This window comes from Nilaparvata lugens, chromosome 10 (assembly GCF_014356525.2).
Source record: "Nilaparvata lugens isolate BPH chromosome 10, ASM1435652v1, whole genome shotgun sequence".
Lineage (NCBI taxonomy): Eukaryota > Metazoa > Arthropoda > Insecta > Hemiptera > Delphacidae > Nilaparvata > Nilaparvata lugens.
Window position 1 is genome coordinate 10230784 of NC_052513.1, and position 21839 is coordinate 10252622.

General features: G+C 36.6%; 1 protein-coding gene across 4 annotated transcripts in view; it reads right to left on the bottom strand.

The window, feature by feature from the left end:
• The window catches only part of LOC120353263 (heparan sulfate glucosamine 3-O-sulfotransferase 1), a 196216-nt gene that overhangs the window by 17990 nt on the left and 156387 nt on the right, over positions 1 to 21839 (bottom strand). For 2 of the 4 annotated variants that reach the window (XM_039436265.1, XM_039436266.1), the window contains one exon: positions 11481 to 11761. In XM_039436265.1, the coding sequence (XP_039292199.1) occupies positions 11481 to 11759 (279 nt within the window). In that variant the 5' untranslated portion in view covers positions 11760 to 11761. Of the gene's footprint in view, positions 1 to 11480; positions 11762 to 12556; positions 12633 to 14932; positions 14955 to 21839 lie in introns of those variants that run through there. The other 2 variants (XM_039436267.1, XM_039436264.1) reach the window with 2 other exon arrangements.

Genomic DNA, 21839 nt, shown 5'->3' on the forward strand with positions numbered 1-21839 from the left:
ATACACAAGGCAGTGCGAGTTTATTATCCTTAAGCTGTGTAACATTTTGTGATGATTCCGGTCGTGTTATGAACAGAATGTCTTTTACCATAGAACAACGGGTTTTCATTCTGGAACAATTCTGGAGGGTTTATGGCCTCCAAGGTCTCCAGACCTCACATCCCCTGATTACTTTTTGTGGGGCTACATTAAGTCTGAGGCCTTCCAAAACAATCCTCACAATATTGATGAACTGAAAGCCAATATTACAGACTTAATCACGAATATTTCCAATATAACTCTGAAAAAGGTTTCTGCTAATAATTATGGTGAAAAGAGTCCGAGCGTGTATAACCTCAATGGGTGGACATTTTGAGCATATGGTGTAATAATTTTAAGTAACTAGGAAATGTGAGTAATAAAATATCAATTTTCTTTTGTAAATAGCAAATATTTATTTTTATTAATACCCAAATTTCCGTTTATAAATTACATCAAAAATTGGGTAACAGGACTAAAAAATCACCCTGTATAATAACTATAGATAATAATCATATTGTTATGCATCTACATAAATTGGCGGAGCTTTGGACATATCAATGTCCATTACTCGAGAGAGAGAGAGAGAGAGAGAGAGAGAGAGAGAGAGAGAGAGAGAGAGAGATAAAAAAGGTAACCTTGTGCTATTCCTCTTCCAAATTTAGATTACAGATAGTCCGAAATATGTTAAGTCTCATAGTTCTTCCTTCACAAAATTTTCAGTCCTTAATATTTTCACAAAGTGTATTAAGGCAGATCCTCTGTGCAAATTGTGCAAGCTGGAATGATATTATGTGTCTGAACACATTAAGATCTGTAATATCATACATCTGACTTGAGACACACTACTGTTTCAATTCATCAGATTTCACAGCGTAGGCGAAGGCTATCAATCCCATTGGTTAATCTGAATGCGAGTAATAGTTTCGTGACTGGAGTTGGATTCTCCTGTAGACTGCATACGTTCATGTAATTGATTGATCCTCTATATCCGCCAAAAACCGATTACCAGTCGGGATAATAATCAATGGCTACAGGCACAGAGACTGAATGCGGTTGGGCTTAAAAGCGCTGCAGATCGGTTGAGCCGATACTAGCCTATATAGGCAGCGCAGAACCATGCTTTAGCCTATTTAGGCAACACCGAACCATGTTGCAAAGGCATCGCTGAAACACGTTTTGTAGCCTATGTTGGCACGATTTGTCGCAGCATTGTAGTCAGTTGTGAAACCGCTGGGATTTGAGGATATCGACTGGCGGCAGCGGTTGAGTGACAGGAACGCGGCGGCGCAGCAAAGTCACAGCAGTCGGAGCTTGCAGCTTGACAGTTGAATGAAAACGGAATCCGGCGCCGCTTCTGTGGATTGCATGCCGGATAGGAAATTTCCCAGGGGGCAACATCGCTGTCCTACTAGTGTGACTTTCGACTACTGCCAGTTTATGAAAGATACTCTCTTAACTGTGAATATATGTCACACTCCAATGCTTGGTATGAATGGAATACAGTAGGATAAAACATTGAAAAACCGAGGGTTATTTTCTTATTTGGTTAATGAAATGAAAAAGTTATGAGTTGAATTTAGAAGTAATGTCTTACGAAATCTTTTTATGACTCTTCAAGTATCGATGTCACAATATACATTTTTCTCATTTTATAAAATAATACAGTAAATAAAATAATAATACATAACCCGAAAAACGGAACATTATTTTGATATGCTGTTTATTAGAATGGATAAAAACTCTCAATTAAATGAGATGGAAGGATTAGAAAGGAATGTTTGGAGGGTACTTCGTTATTTAATAGTTGATAATTTATTTTCTTCGACGTTATCATTATATTTAACGCAACAAAAATTCATTTTTTTTCAAATCAAATCAAATTTTATTTCACCGCAACAAAAATAATACAAAAACAACATTTTCATCAATGTTTTGTATAAATGGACTAGCAAATGATGGCGGTCAGACAAACTTATGTTTTTTCTGACCGAAAACTACACAACATCTCAAAGAAATTGGAAATATACAGTGAATGAAATAGAATAGAATAAATTTCATTTCACTTGCTCAAAATGCATTACAATATGAATATATAGTACATAGTATATATTTATGCATTATACAATATTATTACAAAGCATTTAAAAATAAATAAATAGAATTTATATAAAATTTAAATAAAATTTATACAAATTTATATAAAATTGGGTTGATTAAGAAAAATATAAAATAAATAAGTGTTAATAATTGACCAATAAAAATGAATGGAGTTTCAACTGGTTTAGCACCTACTCAGGTTAAATATCTAGGCTTTTGAGACTCATGAGCTATATATTTGTTGTGCATCTGTCATACGCTAAATAATAATAATAATGGGGAGCAAATGAATGATTTCGGCTGAATTTATAATAATTCAGTCTTTCATTAAATTTTGCTAACTGCGATGCGATCATTCTTTATTTGAATTATTAGCAACTTATTCTTTGAATATTACAGCTTTACAACTAATTTTAAATAATCAGGCACTCGGTTAATTAGGGGATTTTAATAAGTTAGAAAATAAAGATATTCAACTCGGGTCACTCCCGTGTTTCGGTTGGACACGTTAAGCTGTCGGTTCCGGCTGCCTAAAAAGTAGTCGTTAGGTCATGTCAGAGGCCCTGAAATTGACCAGTTGCGACCTGAAAACTCTGACACCAGACCTGAGCCAGCCAGGTCACTCGATATTATTATTATTATTATTATTATTATTATTATAATGGCATTCACCATATTAAAAGTAGCCATTCACTTTAATCGATAAAATACTTCAATAAATCCCGCGGAAAAATATAAAACATCTCAACACATCAATTTCTATGACTTTCAATGAAAACTGAAGCTTCGCACGCACACATCGATTTTTGTTTGTACGGTATTTTGCCGTCCTTTTAAATTCTATTACATTTAACAGTTTGTCAAGTTCCGTTTAATCTTATAGAATTCATAAGGACGGCAAAATATCGTACGAACAAAAATCGATGTGTGTGTGCGGGGTCTTATTCTGAAATAAACGATGGGGGCGAAGCCCCCATTGGAAAGCCCAGGGCTAACTATAGATTTTCCATATTTATCGGTTCGTAGCTTAATATTGAGACTGAACTTTCTACTGGAGAATTCAGTGGAAATGAAGGATTCCAATTTTAGAAAAACTCTTCCAATCTTACCCTTTTATAATTTCTACGGTACAAAAATTTTTCTGAAAAAATACTTGTTTTCATTGTTTCAGTTTTTTAAACGTTCAGGACTCCATCCATTGTTGGATATCAAAGAACCAATATTTGAAGTGCAGAGTTATAAAGTCACTGCACAAATCTACACGATCGAGATTCAACTAATCAGCAGCTAGCTTGCCTAGCCTGCTTGACGAATCGGAACACACGAATTAGAGAGTTGACTCACGGAGCCAGCCAGTTTAGTCGAGACGCACACATCAAACGTATCTCGATTGAGTTCTCACGAATTATCAGCATGTGACTGAGGTGGGTGGGGTGAGGCAAGATGAAAGGTATCCTGCTGAGGAGAGAGCGTGCCTAAATAATACAGATGAAGACATCGTCTCATCAAGCTCGGGCATATCCGTGCGCCTGCAAATGCCGAAGCGGCTTCCTGCATTACACGGCGCAGAGCAGAGGTTAATTCGAGTTAAATCTCACGGGAGCAACACAACATAGGAGGAATACAACATAAAGGAGGAAGCTAGCTAGGAAATAAGCCTCTTCGCCGGATGAGCACTTGTATCGTAACCGTTAAATCTTTGTCAGGCCCAGTAATGTTGTCTCTCTCCTTCTCCTCTCCCCACCTGAATAGTAACAGTCAGCCATCAAGACGATTATAGTCGTGAAGGTAGAGGCCTAACTCCGGCCGAAGTTTACGCCCAACTCCTCAGTATCATGCCAATGTTCAGTAACAGTGTGATGAAACGAGTATTGTTACTGTAGCAGTCAGTGCTCCATTGCTTCAATAACTCCATCAGTCAGTGCTCCAATGCTTCAATAACTCCATTCAATATAATTTTGCAATTAAAAAATGAGATCTTCCTCCCTCTCTCATTCTCTCTTTTTCTTTTCCGAAGAGAGCTACTGAGAAGGATATTCTAAGTATTCATCCCAAAGAAAGGACTTTGCTATGTTCAAAGCTATGCCAATTAATGTAGATACAAGACAATATCATCTTTTTGTATTTTTCCATATCATCATGTTCATTTAAAAAATTGTTATTTTATTTTATATTTTTTAGATTCATCTAAAAATTTGCTGTATTGTGAGCTATCATATAAGCTATGTATAGTGTATAATCCAGTATATATTGTAATCTGCAAAAAAGCGCTCAATGAATCAATTAATCTCCCTCACAAATTTATTCTTATATATTTTAATTAAGCGTTTTATCCCCAATTCCACACGGGAGTTTTAGAAACTTCACTCCATCCGACTGTACAGTCAAGATATTATGGGAAGAATATCATAGGATATCCACTAATAGACAAAAATAGACAATTATAATGCCTTTTAACTTTGCGATTCTATGTCAATACTGTACTGTAATTGAATCTCAATTCAGTAGTCTTTCGATGACAAGAATTATGCATTATACAATGCAAATTATTGACCTTATCTTATTCTACAAAATTACGTTATTGAATTCACAATACAGTAAGTATTATTTGATTACTATTCACTTCATTTCGTGCAATTGCATCCATTCTACAGAATGAGCTAAATTAGAATTGACCATGAAATGCCAGTTTAAATTGTAATGTCAACTCTATGTAATTGAGAACTAAGTAATAACTGGACAAAATAGATTTGACAGTAATGAAAGGAACTGTATTTCAAATATGACATGGGTGAGGTAGGGGTGGAGGTAGGAGTGGGGGGGGGGGGGATTTGGTGCTAGCATCGGCTTCCGGTGTTAGTTGTGTGGATATGAATAATACGCGTTGCATGTTTGCTCTGCTGATTGTAAACTGATGGAGATCGCAGGCGTGTTTCTCTCATAAACTGACAGCTCACGACATCCGTTTCACCATTCCCTCTCTCTCTCTTCTCCACTTTTTGTTTTCCTCTCTTCTTCTATCACCCTTCCGCTCCACTTCCTCTTTCACCCGGAAAATTCAAGCAACGCTTTCAACAAATTATTATTATTATTTCACTCATACAATCCTCTGCTTCCGAGTTTCCAGTTCAAGTTCATCGAATAAAGCTGCATGTTTTATTGGTCAGGTTCAATGTCTCGTTACGAAGTTCATAGTTTCGACCTTTCGGTTTAGAAATCCATATCGAGAGCTTCTTTGTCTTACATCGAGGCTGTCACGGGCATTGCTTGAGCTGGAATCTATATTGTCTCTGTTATGCTGTCAATATACACTATATAAAATGCTTATTTATCATGTGGATTAGACGTAGTGATTCATGGCAAAGTAATAATAATAATATCGAGTGACCTGGCTGGTTCAGTTCTGGTATCAGAGTTTTCAATTCGCACCTGATCAATGTCAGGGCCTCTGACATGACCTAACAACTGTTTTAGGCAGCTGGGACCGACGGCTTAACGTGTCCATTCGAAACACGGGAGTGGCTCGAAAAAAAATATTGAAGTAAGAATAAATGACAAAGTAAGAGAAGGACATTATAATATTAGCATTACAGGAAGTGAGCACATAATTGAAAAACATTGTTTACTAAAAATACTGACTTTTCATTCTAATACTCTAGTTATGTTCCGTTGAATTTGAAATACATTTCCAGCATATTTTGGCGATTATCTCAAAAATCATTAAAGTTCATCTTGTTTCATTGGATACTCATCTTATAAAACATGAGGAATATGAAATCGTTAAAAGTAAATTGAGTAAAGTCAACTCGTATAAACCGAAAGATTTAACTCGGGAAGTGAACTCGTTTAAACTGAAAAAGTGAACTCGTGAAAGTAAACTGAGTAATATAAACTCGTATAAACCGTCGTTTTAGTTCTCATATCAGGCCTCCCAACATTACTGAAATAATAAATTTCAAGTAAAGGGTACAATCCTCAGCCAAATTCATCCAGATAACAAAGCATTTCTGGCCAATATTTGCATAATTTTGTTCCTCTTTCCAAGCTATAGAACCAGATCCCAGTAAGAGATTGCCATGTTAATCACTCTGTATTTGTTTATTTCTCGAGTTGAACATTATTTACAATGGCAGACGGCCTAAATGCCATTGCTGTAGGGAAATTATCAAGTGTATAATATTTTTATTGTTGAAATGCCAATGGAGATTTTTTGAATTAAATTGATTAATTAAACATTATTAACAATAATATTGGGATCTAAAGAGATTGCCGTTTAGTTTTGAATCACTCTGTATTCATCTCCTTAACATCTACAATTCATAAAAATATTAATTTATTCTATGCTTTATTCTAAACTCCCTGTTTGATTTCAGGATCTCATGGCTTCAAATAATGTATAAAATATAACGATAGTTGTAAACTATTTTAAATGAAGTGTGAATGCCACGGCACGAGTTGGTTGCCACAAGAATTTAATACGACAAATGATTGTGTTCGGACTCATTTATTTCACAAAATTATTTCCACAACCTGAAAAATCACGAATGTGACCTACATTTGCAACGATAGCGTGGTAGAGTCTCACATAGTCATCTGCCAGCTCTGGCTTATTAATGAATTTAAGCGTGGGGGAAGTAGGGGAAGGGGGAAGTAGGTGGTGGGTGCAGTGGGTGAAGAGGAGTGGTGTTGGGGAAGGAGTGAAGTAGTAGTGGGAAGAGGGCAAATCAGGAAGAAGGGTGGAAGAAGAAACTTGAATTAAAGGTATTGCCGGCTAGCGTGATCTTGTTTACTGATCAGCTGACAGTAAATGGTTGTGAGAGAGGTTGCAGAGCGCGATTTGATTTCGCTAAAAGATAGAAGGAGACAGAAACTTAGTGGGAGGGAAACAAAGATATGAGAAGAATATGAGAAGAGAGAATAAGAGTTGAAAAATGAGGGAATGAGAGGGAAAACAGTGAATAAGTGAGACTAGTAAAAGAGAGAGTGAGAGTTGAAAAGAGGGAAACATGTCTAAGGTAAAAGAGATGTGTGAGATACAGGGAAAGTTAGTGTTACAGAGAATGAAAGAGAGAGATAAGGTGAGAGAATGAGTGGATAAGAAAGAGAGGATAGCAGATAGGAGTGGAAAGAATAGAGGGGTTGGAAAAGAGAGAGTGAGAGTTGAATGGAGAGGGACCGAGTAAAAGGGAAAAGAGATGAAAGAGGAGATATAAAAAGAGAGAGTGAGAGTTGAAAAGAGAGGGACAAGTCACAGGGAGAAAAAGGAAAAGAAGGACTAGAAAGAGATGGAGGAATTTGAGAAGAAATATCAAGAAGATATAATAAGACGGGAGTTGAGAGAGAGAAGGATTCGAATGAAAGAAAGGAGGAGTCAAAGGAGAAAGAGAGTAAAAGGAGAATACTAGACACGGAGGGAGAGGGTTGAAAAGAGAGGGAACGAGTCAAAAGGAAAAGAAATAGTGTGAGGTACAGAGAATGATAGTTTGAGAGGAAGAAAGAAAGAGAGAATGAGTTGGAGATGAAGAGAGGGATAGAAAAAGAATGTGCGAGAGCGTGACTGCAGATTGAGTAGAGCAGTACGAGTATACTGGTAGAACGAAGTGGTAACATGGCATCAATACACGACATTTACAGCAAGCGCCCACCTCTCCAAAATAGATTGAAAGGAAAGTGTGGAGACTGGAGATGGGGTTGGGTTGTTTCCTCAGTGCAGACTTAACCTTGAACCTTGACCCTTTCCATCAGATTGCCGCCGATTCAAGTGCTTCCTTGTCTCTTAGCATCCGGCTCAACGCGAACGTATCAGGTTCGAGTCCCTGTCTACTCACAAACATTTCCAATTCTTATCGGGTATCGTTCAGTTGTACTCGTAGATAGTCTAGTAAAGAGAGCGTACAGATAGAGATAGTGGAGAGATTGAGAGCGTAGATACATAGATGATACAACATGGAGTGAATTCGTTCAGAATATAGTGATTGAAATGATTCTTTCATTTGAGCTGATCGATTTAATACGGTGGTGGAAGGTAAAACTCATAATAACCTAAGCATGAAAGTAGTCCTTCATGAAGTATCTTCAAGAAGCGAATCTTGTTCTTCTGTGTTATCTGTCAATTCTTGAAATTTAAGCTGACAGTCACTTTGTAGATTCAATTTTCATATTGCCATTATTTTATATTTTATTCAAATCTTAAAACATTCTTAGAAAATATGTATTTCTTCCAATTACTTATGAAAACAGTGTATATTTGTAACTCTAATTAGCGAAAGTTAGTAATTAACTAAGCCAAAAATTATTTTTATCGAATAAATTTTGAGACTCTGTTGGGTGAACGTTCCTATGAGTGGCAGACTTCTATCATTCTTTTCTCAAATTAGATTTATTCCATTCACAAATTCAAATGATGAAACAAATTTTCTAGTATTTAGAGAAAACAACTAACAAATTATGTCATGTTTAATCGTCAAAAATATAAATTGGAGAAACCACAAAAGCTTGTAGGTTTCTAGAAGTCAAATCAGTGATTATTGTCTTGATGCCTAAGCTAGATTCAAGGAATAGGAGATAATCACAAGAATGCATAAGAATGCATGATTCTGTAGCAAATTGTAATAATAGTATGTAACCTAGTACATTGAAGGGTGAATGATAGAGAGGACTAAAATCTCCCCTAACTCCACATAATAGAAAATATTTCAATTTCATTCATGATATATTACCACAGGTTGCCTTTAAGAACTCTGATGCGATTCCAGCATAATCTTTATCAGTAAATACATTATTAAGTAATAGATGATCTAGAATCTCCTCGTACAGAATTCGATTTTGATTTTCCCTACACATTGATTCTCAATAATTATTATTAATGATCATGGTGGAAAGCGAGAAAATTCGGATAACCGATTGATTCTCCCAACCACTATTCCAGTTGACAGGATTATGAATCAGGGATTTATGTCAATCACAATCTCAACTGATCACTCACTATTCACTATTCTTTTCAATTTGTTCTCTCTTTCTATGCCTTGATTGTATTCAACTCCACTCAACAGTGTCTAAAGCAAGTCCTACAATCAAAGTGAACCAGTTCCTATATCCAAATCAAAGTGAAATCTAATTATCTATCTCTAGATAATATGAGAAGATATATGATAATGATAATGAGATATATGAGAGTAAAAATCAGTACACAGCACAGTTTTCAGCCAAAGATTAGTCTGTTGTCTGTTGTCAAAGAAAGTCTGTTGATATTCGAGCATTATGATGAGAGTCATCAATGAGACAGGTTAAGGCAATTCATGTAAGATGATTAACCTTGAAACTACGAGCACTGTTATCAAAAAACACTGGAATGTACTGAATTAATCTCAGACATTGTTCTCATCTAACTAGAGTAGTTGCAGCTTTGAAATGGTAATTGAAGTAGTCTCGTTATCAAAATTACGAATATAAATCTTTCACAAAATTGCTTCTTTAGAAACAACGAAAGTTTTGTCTCAGAATTCCAGAAAGAGTTTATTTAATTTTCTATCAAAATGTATTGATAGATGTATTGACGTGGAGAGCTTGAAAAAATATTTATTGAAAGAAAAAGTATTGAGTTCCTCATAATTTAAGTTGATTTGGCATAGTTTCAAGTGGCATTGCTTCCACTGCTGCAGTGTAGTTAATTCATAATAGTCTATTGTTTTTAATTTAATTTTGGCTCAATTCAGAAAATTGTTGCAAGAGCAGTCTGTAAGATTTCAACTGAAAATGAATATGGGCTTTATAAACCTCATTACAGTGCATCAATTTCCATCAATATTGAATAGTGCGATAATATCCCCCAACTTGCGATTGTGAAGGCTGCACCTTGTGTTGATTCTCAATGTGATTGTGTTGATTCTAAATTTGAAAATATCTTGTACAAGCAAGAGAAGAATAAATCCTCTTAATTGTTTTCTCAAACTATCAATCATAATTATATTATAACTAGCCGTCAGGCTCGCTTCGCTCGCCATATCCGTCTAGCCAGGGGGGCTCCGCCCCCTGGACACCCGACTGGATCGTCCAAGAATGAGATCAGCAGGCTCGCTTCGCTCGCCTGCATTTTTCATTTGAGCATTTTTATCATATGTTGGGACAATCCAGTCGGGGGTCCAGACTAAACGTCTGGCTAAACGGATATGGCGAGCGAAGCGAGCCTGACGGCTAGTTATATAATATTCCCAGGATTGAAGTAGCAGTGCCCAATCAATTTTTCCGCGATAAATGCATTTAAATCTTCAACTTGGTGCTAACCTAACAAAGTCAACTCAACTTAATGCCAATCTGACAAAATTATTAATTTAGTTGCCAGTTAACAACTGTTTCGAAGAGGTACTCTATCTAGATTATAGTTCTATAGTAACATATGATATGGAAATTTCAATTATAATTAATAGATTGGGAGAAGAAGAATATACATGCTAAAAGACGAACGTTAAACCCTTAAAAAGAACCCTTAGAGTTAAAATATTGCCAAAAGATTTTTTAGTGCGCCTCTAAAAGGCCAACTGAACATACCTACCAAATTTGAACGTTTTTGGTGCGGTAGATTTTTAGTTATGCGAGTGAGTGAGTGAGTGAGTGAGTGAGTGAGTGAGTGAGTCAGTCAGTCAGTCAGTCAGTCAGTGAGTGAGTGCCATTTCGCTTTTATATATAGATTATATTATTATTATTATATACTATAATTATAATTATAATTATACATAATCATATTATTATATTAATCATATGTTCAAATATGCACTCTCATTTCTGTGTCTATGCACATTGACAATCTGAAGCTCATTTGAATTCAATACAACTGATTTCTACTGAATCCTGCCCACATTATCATTATCTCAACTCTTGTGTAGAAAATAAGTGGAGATATTTGAGAATCTACGTGATTGGTAATGAAAGAACTCCAAACTTTTCGGGACAAGTTTATCGGAATTGATGATACCTAATTCAACTTCGCCAGCACAGTTCCATACAACTGCAAAAATATTCATTCGCAATGCATAACTATTCCATCACTCGTTTGAGATCATTTTTGATTAACAAAAAAAAAGTTAATATTTGAAGTATCTCATTTTATCATTGAACTCACTATTATGTGCTCATTGCAAATGGACAGAAGAGATTGAAAAAGGTCATATAGTACGAATCAAGAGATCAAGAGTGCTAAGTCTAAAGATAATAGAAGATAATGCATTATTCAACATAAATATGGAATCGTGTTGGATATATATATATAAATGTGTTAATGAATAACATAAGTGTAATAATATAAAGAATGATTTTCAAAGAAATGGTTTGTGTAAAATAATAAAAATAGCTTTTGAATGACTCACTTGAGGTAGTCGACGACTTGTCCTCGGGAAGTGAACACGAGCTGGCACGTTGAGGATGCTGTTGAGAGGAGGCGGCGAGGAGGAGCCAGAGGAGGCGGAAGCGGAGGCGGCGGAGGAGGAGGAAGAGGAAGAGGAGGCGGAGTTAGAGGAGGTGTGTTGCAGCTGATAGAGCGCTGCGTCGTAAAGAGTCAGGTGCAGTCCGAAGAACAGAGTCAGCAATGCAGCGGTCAGCAGAACGGCTGCCAGCCTAGGCCTAAGTCCATCCGGGCTTACCACCATCACTGTAACACACATTTTCAATAATTTAATTTAATTATCATTCAGGATATGTAATTCGATGTAATAGAATTAAAATTCAAATTTATTTCACCATAATAATTGTATAGGAGGGTCAAGTGGGAGAGAGGGCCGGCTGCGACCTAATTTCACCCTCCAAGGTAATTTGAAGGCAGTCAATTAATCACAACAAGAAAATATGCAATATAATTGCAACCGAATCACTGTCATTCCCGAAGATTTGCTGCACTGTCATTCCAAACTGAGAACGCCGATTGGGAGCACATCTTTCCAATGTCATGTAGAAAAGTTAGGTGTAACTTTTGGGCATTTTTATGGAAAAAAAATCAAATTACATGCTGAATACATGCCTTTTCGTTAATGGAATAATAGTTTATAATATAAATCATTCCTGGGAGTAACACTATTACATATCCATGTGCCATCTTTCTTATGAATACCATAAGAATAGGGTAGAGGATGAGGGTGAATGAGGATATGGTATTAATGAGGTACATAAGAGGATGATTAAAAATTCATTTTTCATGAAGTGTGAGTCATTCAGAGGTATTGAGAGGAGAGTCTTGATTGATACAATAGCCGAAAAATTCATAACCTTGGTGAAATTATGAGAAATACATACAAATGCTCTGGATAAAGTCTCAATCGAATGATAATGTAGGAATCAATTTTTGAAATCTCATTGGTGTTGTTTTTATAGAAAATGTATAATAATTTGTATAAGAAGCTCTTTATGAAAGTTGGAATCAATAGAGCAAAGCAGTGGGTAAATAACTCACCAGTATAGAGACTTTCATCGAGTTGGACTGCAGCCACAAACATAACTGACAGATTTTGCTCTAATAAAAGTCGGCTAGTTTGGCAGAGAGACTACGCCAATGGAATTCCGAAAAGCGTTGACATCCTGTTTTATTACGTCACAAAGGTACTGCCGCTGGTCCCTCTATTGAATCCCCCCACCCCACCCACCGGGGGAGGACCACTCGTCGCAATTACTGGACTCCATCGACAGAGAGCGAACAATATAGATCTCATTAAGCTAGTGCTCACAAAAGACACGAAAAAGATAGGCGTAATCGAATTTGCCCCCCCCCCCCGTTCTCGTTTGTCTAACTAGAACTGCCGGCTACTGACAACTGAACTCTAGCCGGAATTAGACGATTTAAATAATTTCGAATTAGAAAAAGAGAAACGAGCACAGCAGGAAGAACGGAAAGAGGAATGTAAAAGAGGAATGTGGAGGCAGGAGATGAATTGGAATTGAGACCGTTGTCATCTTCTTAACGAGCGAGAGTAGGCTAGTGTTCTTTCTCGAGTCACAATAATGTATGTTGTGGGAAGAAGTTAACGGTAATGAGGCTTCTCTGAAGAAACTTAAAGGTTAACTTCTACCCGATTGGTTGCTTGTACCCTATTGATATAGTTATTTGTGCAACTAGTGCGCAAAGTGACAGTTTGCTGCACCGAAAGAAACGTTTACGCCCGAGCCGTAGGCGAGGGCGGAATGGTTTCTTGAGTGCAGCAGAGGAACTTTGCGCACGTATTTCACATTAAGTTTTTCCTACAGTTACCATTGAATATGAAAAGTGGGTAATTATGGGTAAAATTGCCTGAAATGCATCAAATGTTTTTCTGTGTAATTTTATTATTGATACGCTTGTGACGTAAACATGACGTCAGTGGCAAGCAGTAGAATACAATTCCTTTAATTACAATAATAATTTAATTTATGTAATTCTTAAAACTGCTTAATCTTCTGGACATATTTCCTCTCATACAATGTACATGTGCTAGCGTAAATGATAAGGCAGGGTTGGTGTCTGATAATAGATTAACATGTGTTGCTTTCAAACGATCACCTTCTTGGTGCTATTTCTATGCACTGTGATTGGCTTAGACCTGCCAAAGAGATTTAATTACCATGTGGTTCAGTTGAATTAAATCATTAATAAATTAATACTCTTGTACAATTTTTATTAGGTTTGAGATTGTTATAATTAATTTCTGCCATTTTATCAATAATATAATTTCATGCTATGACCTATTTAGTTACAATAAGACCTGACATATAATATAATTTCTTAAATAATAAATAATTTCAACGATAACACATACATTTTATTTTTTATTTGAAATTCTTGATCCTTTATGGATAGTTTTGATTTTTAGAGATGGTATTATCTTACGTGAAGCCAGCGTGACATTTGACAATACTTTGAATCAGTCAGCTGCGTTCGAACTGTTTTAAAAACATCTGATCGATAGTAAACAAAGTGTAACCTCAAAATCAATGAGCAATTCGTAAATAATTTGTGCTTTATTTGCAAAATAATTATAATTTTATTGAACAATTTTCCTAGAAAAATATTCAGTACAGAACGGTACTCTTATCAAATATACAGTTATTGATAAGTAAGCTTTATCGCTCGGTCGCTAACTATTCCTTTAGCAAATTCTTTCATTTTAAAAGGTAATCACAATTTTTCTCTCTTTTCATGAGATCTATTTGAAAGATTCATCACAATATCCATGTGCCATCTTTCTTATGAATACCATAAAAAAGTAAATTCGTATGGCTTTTGTTGGTGGGGAGTCCCTTGCGGGAAGGTCCCACCGCCTGAATATATAATTTAAGCCGTCAATGGGCCTTACGACTGTCATACTTCAGCCGGGACCGACAGTTTAACGTGCCCATCCGATAACACGGGAGTGACCTGGTTAAAAAACTTTTAGTATTGAGAGGGTTTGAACCCGGGATCTCTATGCTGCTACGCAGGCACTCTATCCACTAGACCACGGATCACTCCTATGAATACCATAAGAATAGGGTAGAGGATGAGGGTGAATGAGGATATGGTATTAATGAGGTACATAAGAGGATGATTAAAAATTCATTTTTCATGAAGTGTGAGTCATTCAGAGGTATTGAGAGGAGAGTCTTGATTGATACAATAGCCGAAAAATTCATAACCTTGGTGAAATTATGAGAAATACATACAAATGCTCTGGATAAAGTCTCAATCGAATGATAATGTAGGAATCAATTTTTGAAATCTCATTGGTGTTGTTTTTATAGAAAATGTATAATAATTTGTATAAGAAGCTCTTTATGAAAGTTTGAATCAATAGAGCAAAGCAGTGGGTAAATAACTCACCAGTATAGAGACTTTCATCGAGTTGGACTGCAGCCACAAACATAACTGACAGATTTTGCTCTAATAAAAGTCGGCTAGTTTGGCAGAGAGACTACGCCAATGGAATTCCGAAAAGCGTTGACATCCTGTTTTATTACGTCACAAAGGTACTGCCGCTGGTCCCTCTATTGAATCCCCCCACCCCACCCACCGGGGGAGGACCACTCGTCGCAATTACTGGACTCCATCGACAGAGAGCGAACAATATAGATCTCATTAAGCTAGTGCTCACAAAAGACACGAAAAAGATAGGCGTAATCGAATTTGCCCCCCCCCCGTTCTCGTTTGTCTAACTAGAACTGCCGGCTACTGACAACTGAACTCTAGCCGGAATTAGACGATTTAAATAATTTCGAATTAGAAAAAGAGAAACGAGCACAGCAGGAAGAACGGAAAGAGGAATGTGGAGGCAGGAGATGAATTGGAATTGAGACCGTTGTCATCTTCTTAACGAGCGAGAGTAGGCTAGTGTTCTTTCTCGAGTCACAATAATGTATGTTGTGGGAAGAAGTTAACGGTAATGAGGCTTCTCTGAAGAAACTTAAAGGTTAACTTCTACCCGATTGGTTGCTTGTACCCTATTGATATAGTTATTTGTGCAACTAGTGCGCAAAGTGACAGTTTGCTGCACCGAAAGAAACGTTTACGCCCGAGCCGTAGGCGAGGGCGGAATGGTTTCTTGAGTGCAGCAGAGGAACTTTGCGCACGTATTTCACATTAAGTTTTTCCTACAGTTACCATTGAATATGAAAAGTGGGTAATTATGGGTAAAATAGCCTGAAATGCATCAAATGTTTTTCTGTGTAATTTTATTATTGATAAAAACCTTAATTTGTCAAATTGAATAAAAATGTTGTCCTTGGTTATAATATATAATAGTAATAATTAGCGCGTTGTGCTTGGTTGCACCTCTGCTCACTATAGCAGCCACAGCAGTCACTGTTACCAACTTCATTTTCATTTTGCTGCACTGTTGCTCCATATAACCTACTAAGTATTTTGCGTTGCCATGTTGCAAATCTGGAGTGCAGAAAAATTTTTCCCGCACTAGAGCGGAAAAGTGATTCTTTGCGTTCTGTAATCAGTGCAGCAATGGCCACTTTTCAACGTAACTGTAGGAAAAAGTTATAACATTTTACTTGCAGATTTTTGTGGTTCTTCATATCGTACGAAAAAATAAGGAGCAGGTAGGATCAGAAAAGGATATTAATAATAATATCGAGTGACCTGGCTGGCTCAGGTCTGGTGTCAGAGTTTTCAGGTCCGCATCTGATCAATTTCAGGGACATGACCGTACGACTGTTATTAGGCAGCCAGGACCGACGACTTAGCGTGTCCATCCGAAACCCAAGGTCGGCCCGAGAGAAGGATTATCAGCTATTATTTCTGTTTAGTGTTCTAACTATAACTCTATTGAACTATTTCTCTCTTCATAAGGGATGTGTCATAGAGGAGACCACCTGGAGTCTCAATCCCCTCCCCTCTTCTTAAAATAGAGGGAAATAATAATTAGTTGATCGTCCTTATTTCCGTCCTCTTTCTACTATAAAAAACACTCAAATGGATCATGTTCCACTTAACAGTAACAGTTCCACTTACTATTTTCTACTTTGGAACATTTCAACAGTTACATCCTTTGAACTTTGTTACAACTCTTTATTATTATTTATTTCATTGACAATCCACTACCTCCGTAAACAAAGCCGTAGTGCATTCGTGTGACGTCAGCACAGGTAGGACTCCTACACCAATAAAAACTCGTTGATTTCAGCTGATCTATATCAGCTAGTGTTTTTATTGGTGTAGGAGCACTACCTGTGCTGACGTCACCAGAATGCACTACGGCTTTGTTTACGGAGGTAGTGGACAATCACAAATCATAATTATAATATATAATATGATTGGAAGGAGACAACAGGCATAGCCCAAAACGGTCTTCTCCCAAATTTTTACAAATAAAAGATTAAAAAAGAATTTGGTTTCACTTTTCACTTCAAAAAGTCCAATTTCCACTTCAAAACTAATGACTGAACTAAAAATTTTAAATTTTCATATTCAAAAACCAATTGAAAACAGAAATATTTCACTAAAATCTCTACAAATTGGAAATTTTTGTGTAATTTTGCAAAATTTTGAGCCAGAAAAGAAACACAACTTTACTATTAGCACAGCTGATAGTTACTGATAGAACTTTGTTACTGTCAGTAATATACTACAACGTTCAGTTAGTTTCCAGTCTCATAAGTTCCAGTTTATTCTCTAAAAGTTAGTTTGTTGATTGATTAAAGAATAAAATGGAACAATCCTATCAATAACACAGTTAATTTCGAACTCGAAACGTCAATCACAGGTCTCCAAATAAGTGCGTGTGTGATTGTGGAGCGTGGTTGTTGATTCACTTTTGTTTTTCTCCTGGTTGTTCTTGGAGTGTGACATGCAATCGGCGCCGTCCGTTTTCTTTTGGAAAGGTTACTCGAGGCTGTTGGCCGAACTCTCTCAACTCGGCCGATTAGCTTGCAATGCTCGTAGACGTGCTGCCGTATACGAGCCGAAAGCCGGTCAAACGAAATTGATACGGCCACCGATCGATCCTTAAAGGTCGTTTGCACCCCATCGTCCCCCCACCCGCACTACAAACCAAACTTCCTCATATCTTTACAACTTCTCCCTCCTGCCAGGTCCGAGCAAAATTTATGTAGTAAGGATGAAGCCACCTAGTCATCAATCTCCATTGCAATTCATTGATTTTCAAACAATTTCGGTCATTTGATTCTAATCAAGCCATTAGACTTGAAAAATTGCTTTAGTGATCGGTTTTTAAGGTTTCAAAATAGATAGCGACGTCAAAAAGTTTGCAAAGTAAAGGGTATTAATAAAACCTTTCGTATGAGCTGAACGAAGATACATATTTTAAATCAGCACGAAAATATCAACAGCTGTGCTGGTGAGCTCTGTGAAGATTTACAACATAATGTACGAAATCAATAATTATGGAAGCTTTTCTTTATTCACAGTTGAGAAGGTTTCTTGAAAAATAATTCAATTGTCTTGCAGAACAGAGTAGTTTGGATGAAAGTTTAGTACAGATACATTAGAATGAGGGAGTCAATAATTCCAGAAAAAAGTGCTATCTAGAAGTCTCAGGAATGTCTGATGTCCTGTGAGGGAATGAATGAATAAAATGAATAAATGAATAAAGGGGTTTAAATAAAATAAGGGGTTTCGCCCATATAAGAAATATTAGTATCGCAAAAGCAGAAACATCTCACACCTTTTCATACCTTCCTCCACATTAAAGGTCAGAAGGGAATCATCATTTGATTTAAGATCCAGATTTAGAATATTTCCACTCTTCATGAATGGAAATTGACGCTTTTCATGAGAAAATATTGAAGTTGTACCATCTTTCGCGCAAGTTTGCCTGGCAGAAGCAATAGAGAGTGGGAAAACTCAAATTGACGCCCCCTAATGAAATCAGTCAACACGTTATCAGTAATCCATTTCATGCAGCGACTGGCGACGCTTTGATGTGAGTGAGAGCGCCGAGACGCGTTTGATGAAAGGTCGTTGATTCGATCTCACGTACGTTTCCGCTTTTCCGGAAAATTCAATTCTCACTTTCCGTGGAAATTCGTGAGAAGCGCGTAAATTAAATAACTTTATCAGTGTCGCGGATGTAAATGTGTGTTTGGTGTGAGATCCAGAGAGAAAGAGGAGAATATTGATGAACAGTTTTGTAGAAAAAGGAGTGAGAAAGAATGAACGAGAGAGAGAGAGAGAGAGAGAGAGAGAGTTGAAGTGAGCGATTGAAAGAGGAAGTTTGTCGTTTTTGACTTGTACGAATTCGATTCGCGACTCACAAATTCATCTGGGAAAACTTGATTCTCTACCTTTCGCTGAGGTTTGACACCAAACTTTGACGTTTTCGAATCACTGACACCACACAAATTTTGTCTCTGACGCTTTGAATATTTTCAGAGTTTATGACTTGTAGTGAAATTCAATTCATTGAAACTATTGATACCCAACACGGTAAAAATCCATGGAAATACATCGATGATTTAGGTAACTCAAGTTTCCATGTTCTCTTCTTTGTTTATTCTATTTGTTATTCATTCATTCATTCTATAGCGGCCCAATACTACTAAAAATACTTGGACCCGGTTTCTAGTATACTTATTGAATCTAATGGATCATTAAATCCATGAGTTTGTTGGCAACAAGATCCTTGACTCTCAATCCAAAATACTGTCTCACATCCTGATTAAAAAATCATTGAACTGAAGTCGCAAGCCCCGGTTGTCAAACCAATCAGAAGTATTCTCCGTGAAGAAAACCAGAAAGCAGGAACAGAGATCGTTGCATTATCGGGTAAACCATTGAATTATTTATTAGAGCAACAAGGATTTACAAAGAAGCATGTTTTGTACGCTAACCCAATCAGCCAATCGGAGAGCTTTTCGCCCTGTCGACTAGTTTGAAAAAGGCCTGAAGAAAACGCTTTGTGTGGCTAGGCCCTAATTCATAGTTGGTGAAGCTCATGAATTATAATAAGATAATCTTATTAGAAAACTATAATTAACATTAGTTTGGATTCATATATTTGCTCTCAATCCAATGTTTGTTACTCGTTTATCAAAATACATTTATTGATTAATTAGACAAAGATAATATAAGATTACAATCCAATCACTATTTACTTTTTCCCCCTATCCATAAATTCCTGGGATTCTTCATTGTTTACATCAACGATGATATGATTTCGGTTTAAAAACATTTATAATCGTTGAAGCTGGAATGGAAAATTTAATCTTCTGCAAGGAACACGAGAGATTGATCGCTCATCTTTAGAATCACAGCAAGTGTACTCTCAGATCAGTTATATCAACCTGTACCTATCTGTATTTATGTTGTCTTATAAATCCGTTCACACAGCTGAAGATCGCCTGTAGGAGAGGGAGAATTTTGACAAAAGCTGTCGCGAAAGTTTTAAGAAAGTTTCAAATGATCTCCTTAGCATAACAATGGGGCTTTAGCAAGCATTTTCCGTCGACAGGTGATTTGGAATATATTTTTGAGAGGATCGTGGAAGTTTGTGATGTGAAACTTGCAGTAGGGAACACGTGGAGAATGGGAAAACTTGGTGATGATTGAGTGCGGAAGAGGGGAAGAGCGGATATCCGGTGAAGAGTGTGAGAAGTTTGGGTGTTTGAAGGATGAAAACTTGTTGAGAGAAGATTAGAATACAGCTAAGAAATCTGATCTAACGTTAGTATGTTTGTAGGCAAAGTTGAAAATCCCATTCCTCATCAATTTTTCCATGTATTTTCAATAATTAACTGTGAAAGCAAGATGGATCTCATGTGCGAATACATCATCATTACTACTGTATTCTATTCCACAGAAGATTTCTGGAGGTACTGTATTTTCTTGTCAATGATTTCTTATAAACTAAAGATCACTCTAGAAAAAATACAATCAAAAACCAGGCACCAATGCATCAACTTAAAACTAATTAGTTTCTACTTATACTAGAACAGGATTTTGGTGACATTTTTCTAGATTTATCCTAAAACTCCATCCTCGTCATAATTATTATATTAATTGAAGCATAAAAAACACATAAACAGTACTGTACTGTGCTGTATCACATCGGTATCGGTGGCTCAATGGCAATCATAACAGTAATATTCTTGTAATGAGTGCTAATGTCTCATTCAGAAACATCGCTAACAATATTATCATAAGAAAACGTCGTACTAACATACTGTCACAGACGATTCGATCATTTGTAGATCATTATATAGTAAGATTCACTTTAAACTGAGATCATTCCTTGAAAAAACATCATTGCTTACGAATCAACTGATACTAAAAGTTTTCTCTAAAATTTTATACTAAAAGTGGATCTCACTATATCAATACCATTTGACATAATATTCATGCTTCCCTGAAAAGATGAATCGAAATGGAGGATGTACTTTAGAGCTATAATACGACAACAGAAAACGGCAATTCACTGTGAAATACTTGATGACACTTGTGCCTTATGACCGAGATCCGCCATAATCTCGTATGCCTGATGCGTTTGAAGCTTCTTCTGACCTACATTCGGCGAATGTCTTCCAAGCCTAATGAGACGTAGTGAGTATATGGATGCTCAGCAAGCTTGCGGAATTGTCTCTCCATAGTATCTGCATATCTGTGTTTAGGTACACATTTCCACGGCTATATATAATAGCAACAGAACAGCATTAAAACAGGCCATCAACAACAATAATAGCAACAACAGCAACAGCAACAGCAACCCAGAGCCGTGTAGTCGCTTTGAAATTTCGCTCACGATCTGCATAACTATTGCCACGTTTTGAATGTTGTTTCAGTGCTGAATAGAATTCCGTTGCAGCTTTGTGGGTTATTATATTTTTGTTATCATTCATCCCATTTTATTTGTGGACAGAATAGAATTTTGTCACTTCACAGTGGAATAATGTTATTTGCGTATCCATTTCTAAGTATATTCAAGAGGAGGGATTCAGATTGGGACATTATATCCAATTGGAACTGTTTGGAGCGGTACTTTTCAAGAAGTTGTGTGTGTAATAGTGAATGATTAAATAAATGTATAGACTGAGATTGCGCACAAGATGAAAACCCATAAGCTTCACTGTCGTCGAATAATATGGTATATATAGTCAGATAAATTAAAAAGACTAGTCAATACATTTTTTACGTTCCTTGCCCTATAGGTTATTGTCCTTACCATAGGTAAGGAAAGTATTGCTTTCCGAAAAAAATTAAGGTACCTCAATTTCTAAATTTCTATACGTTTAAGGTCCCCTGAGTCCAAAAAAGTGGTTTTTGGGTA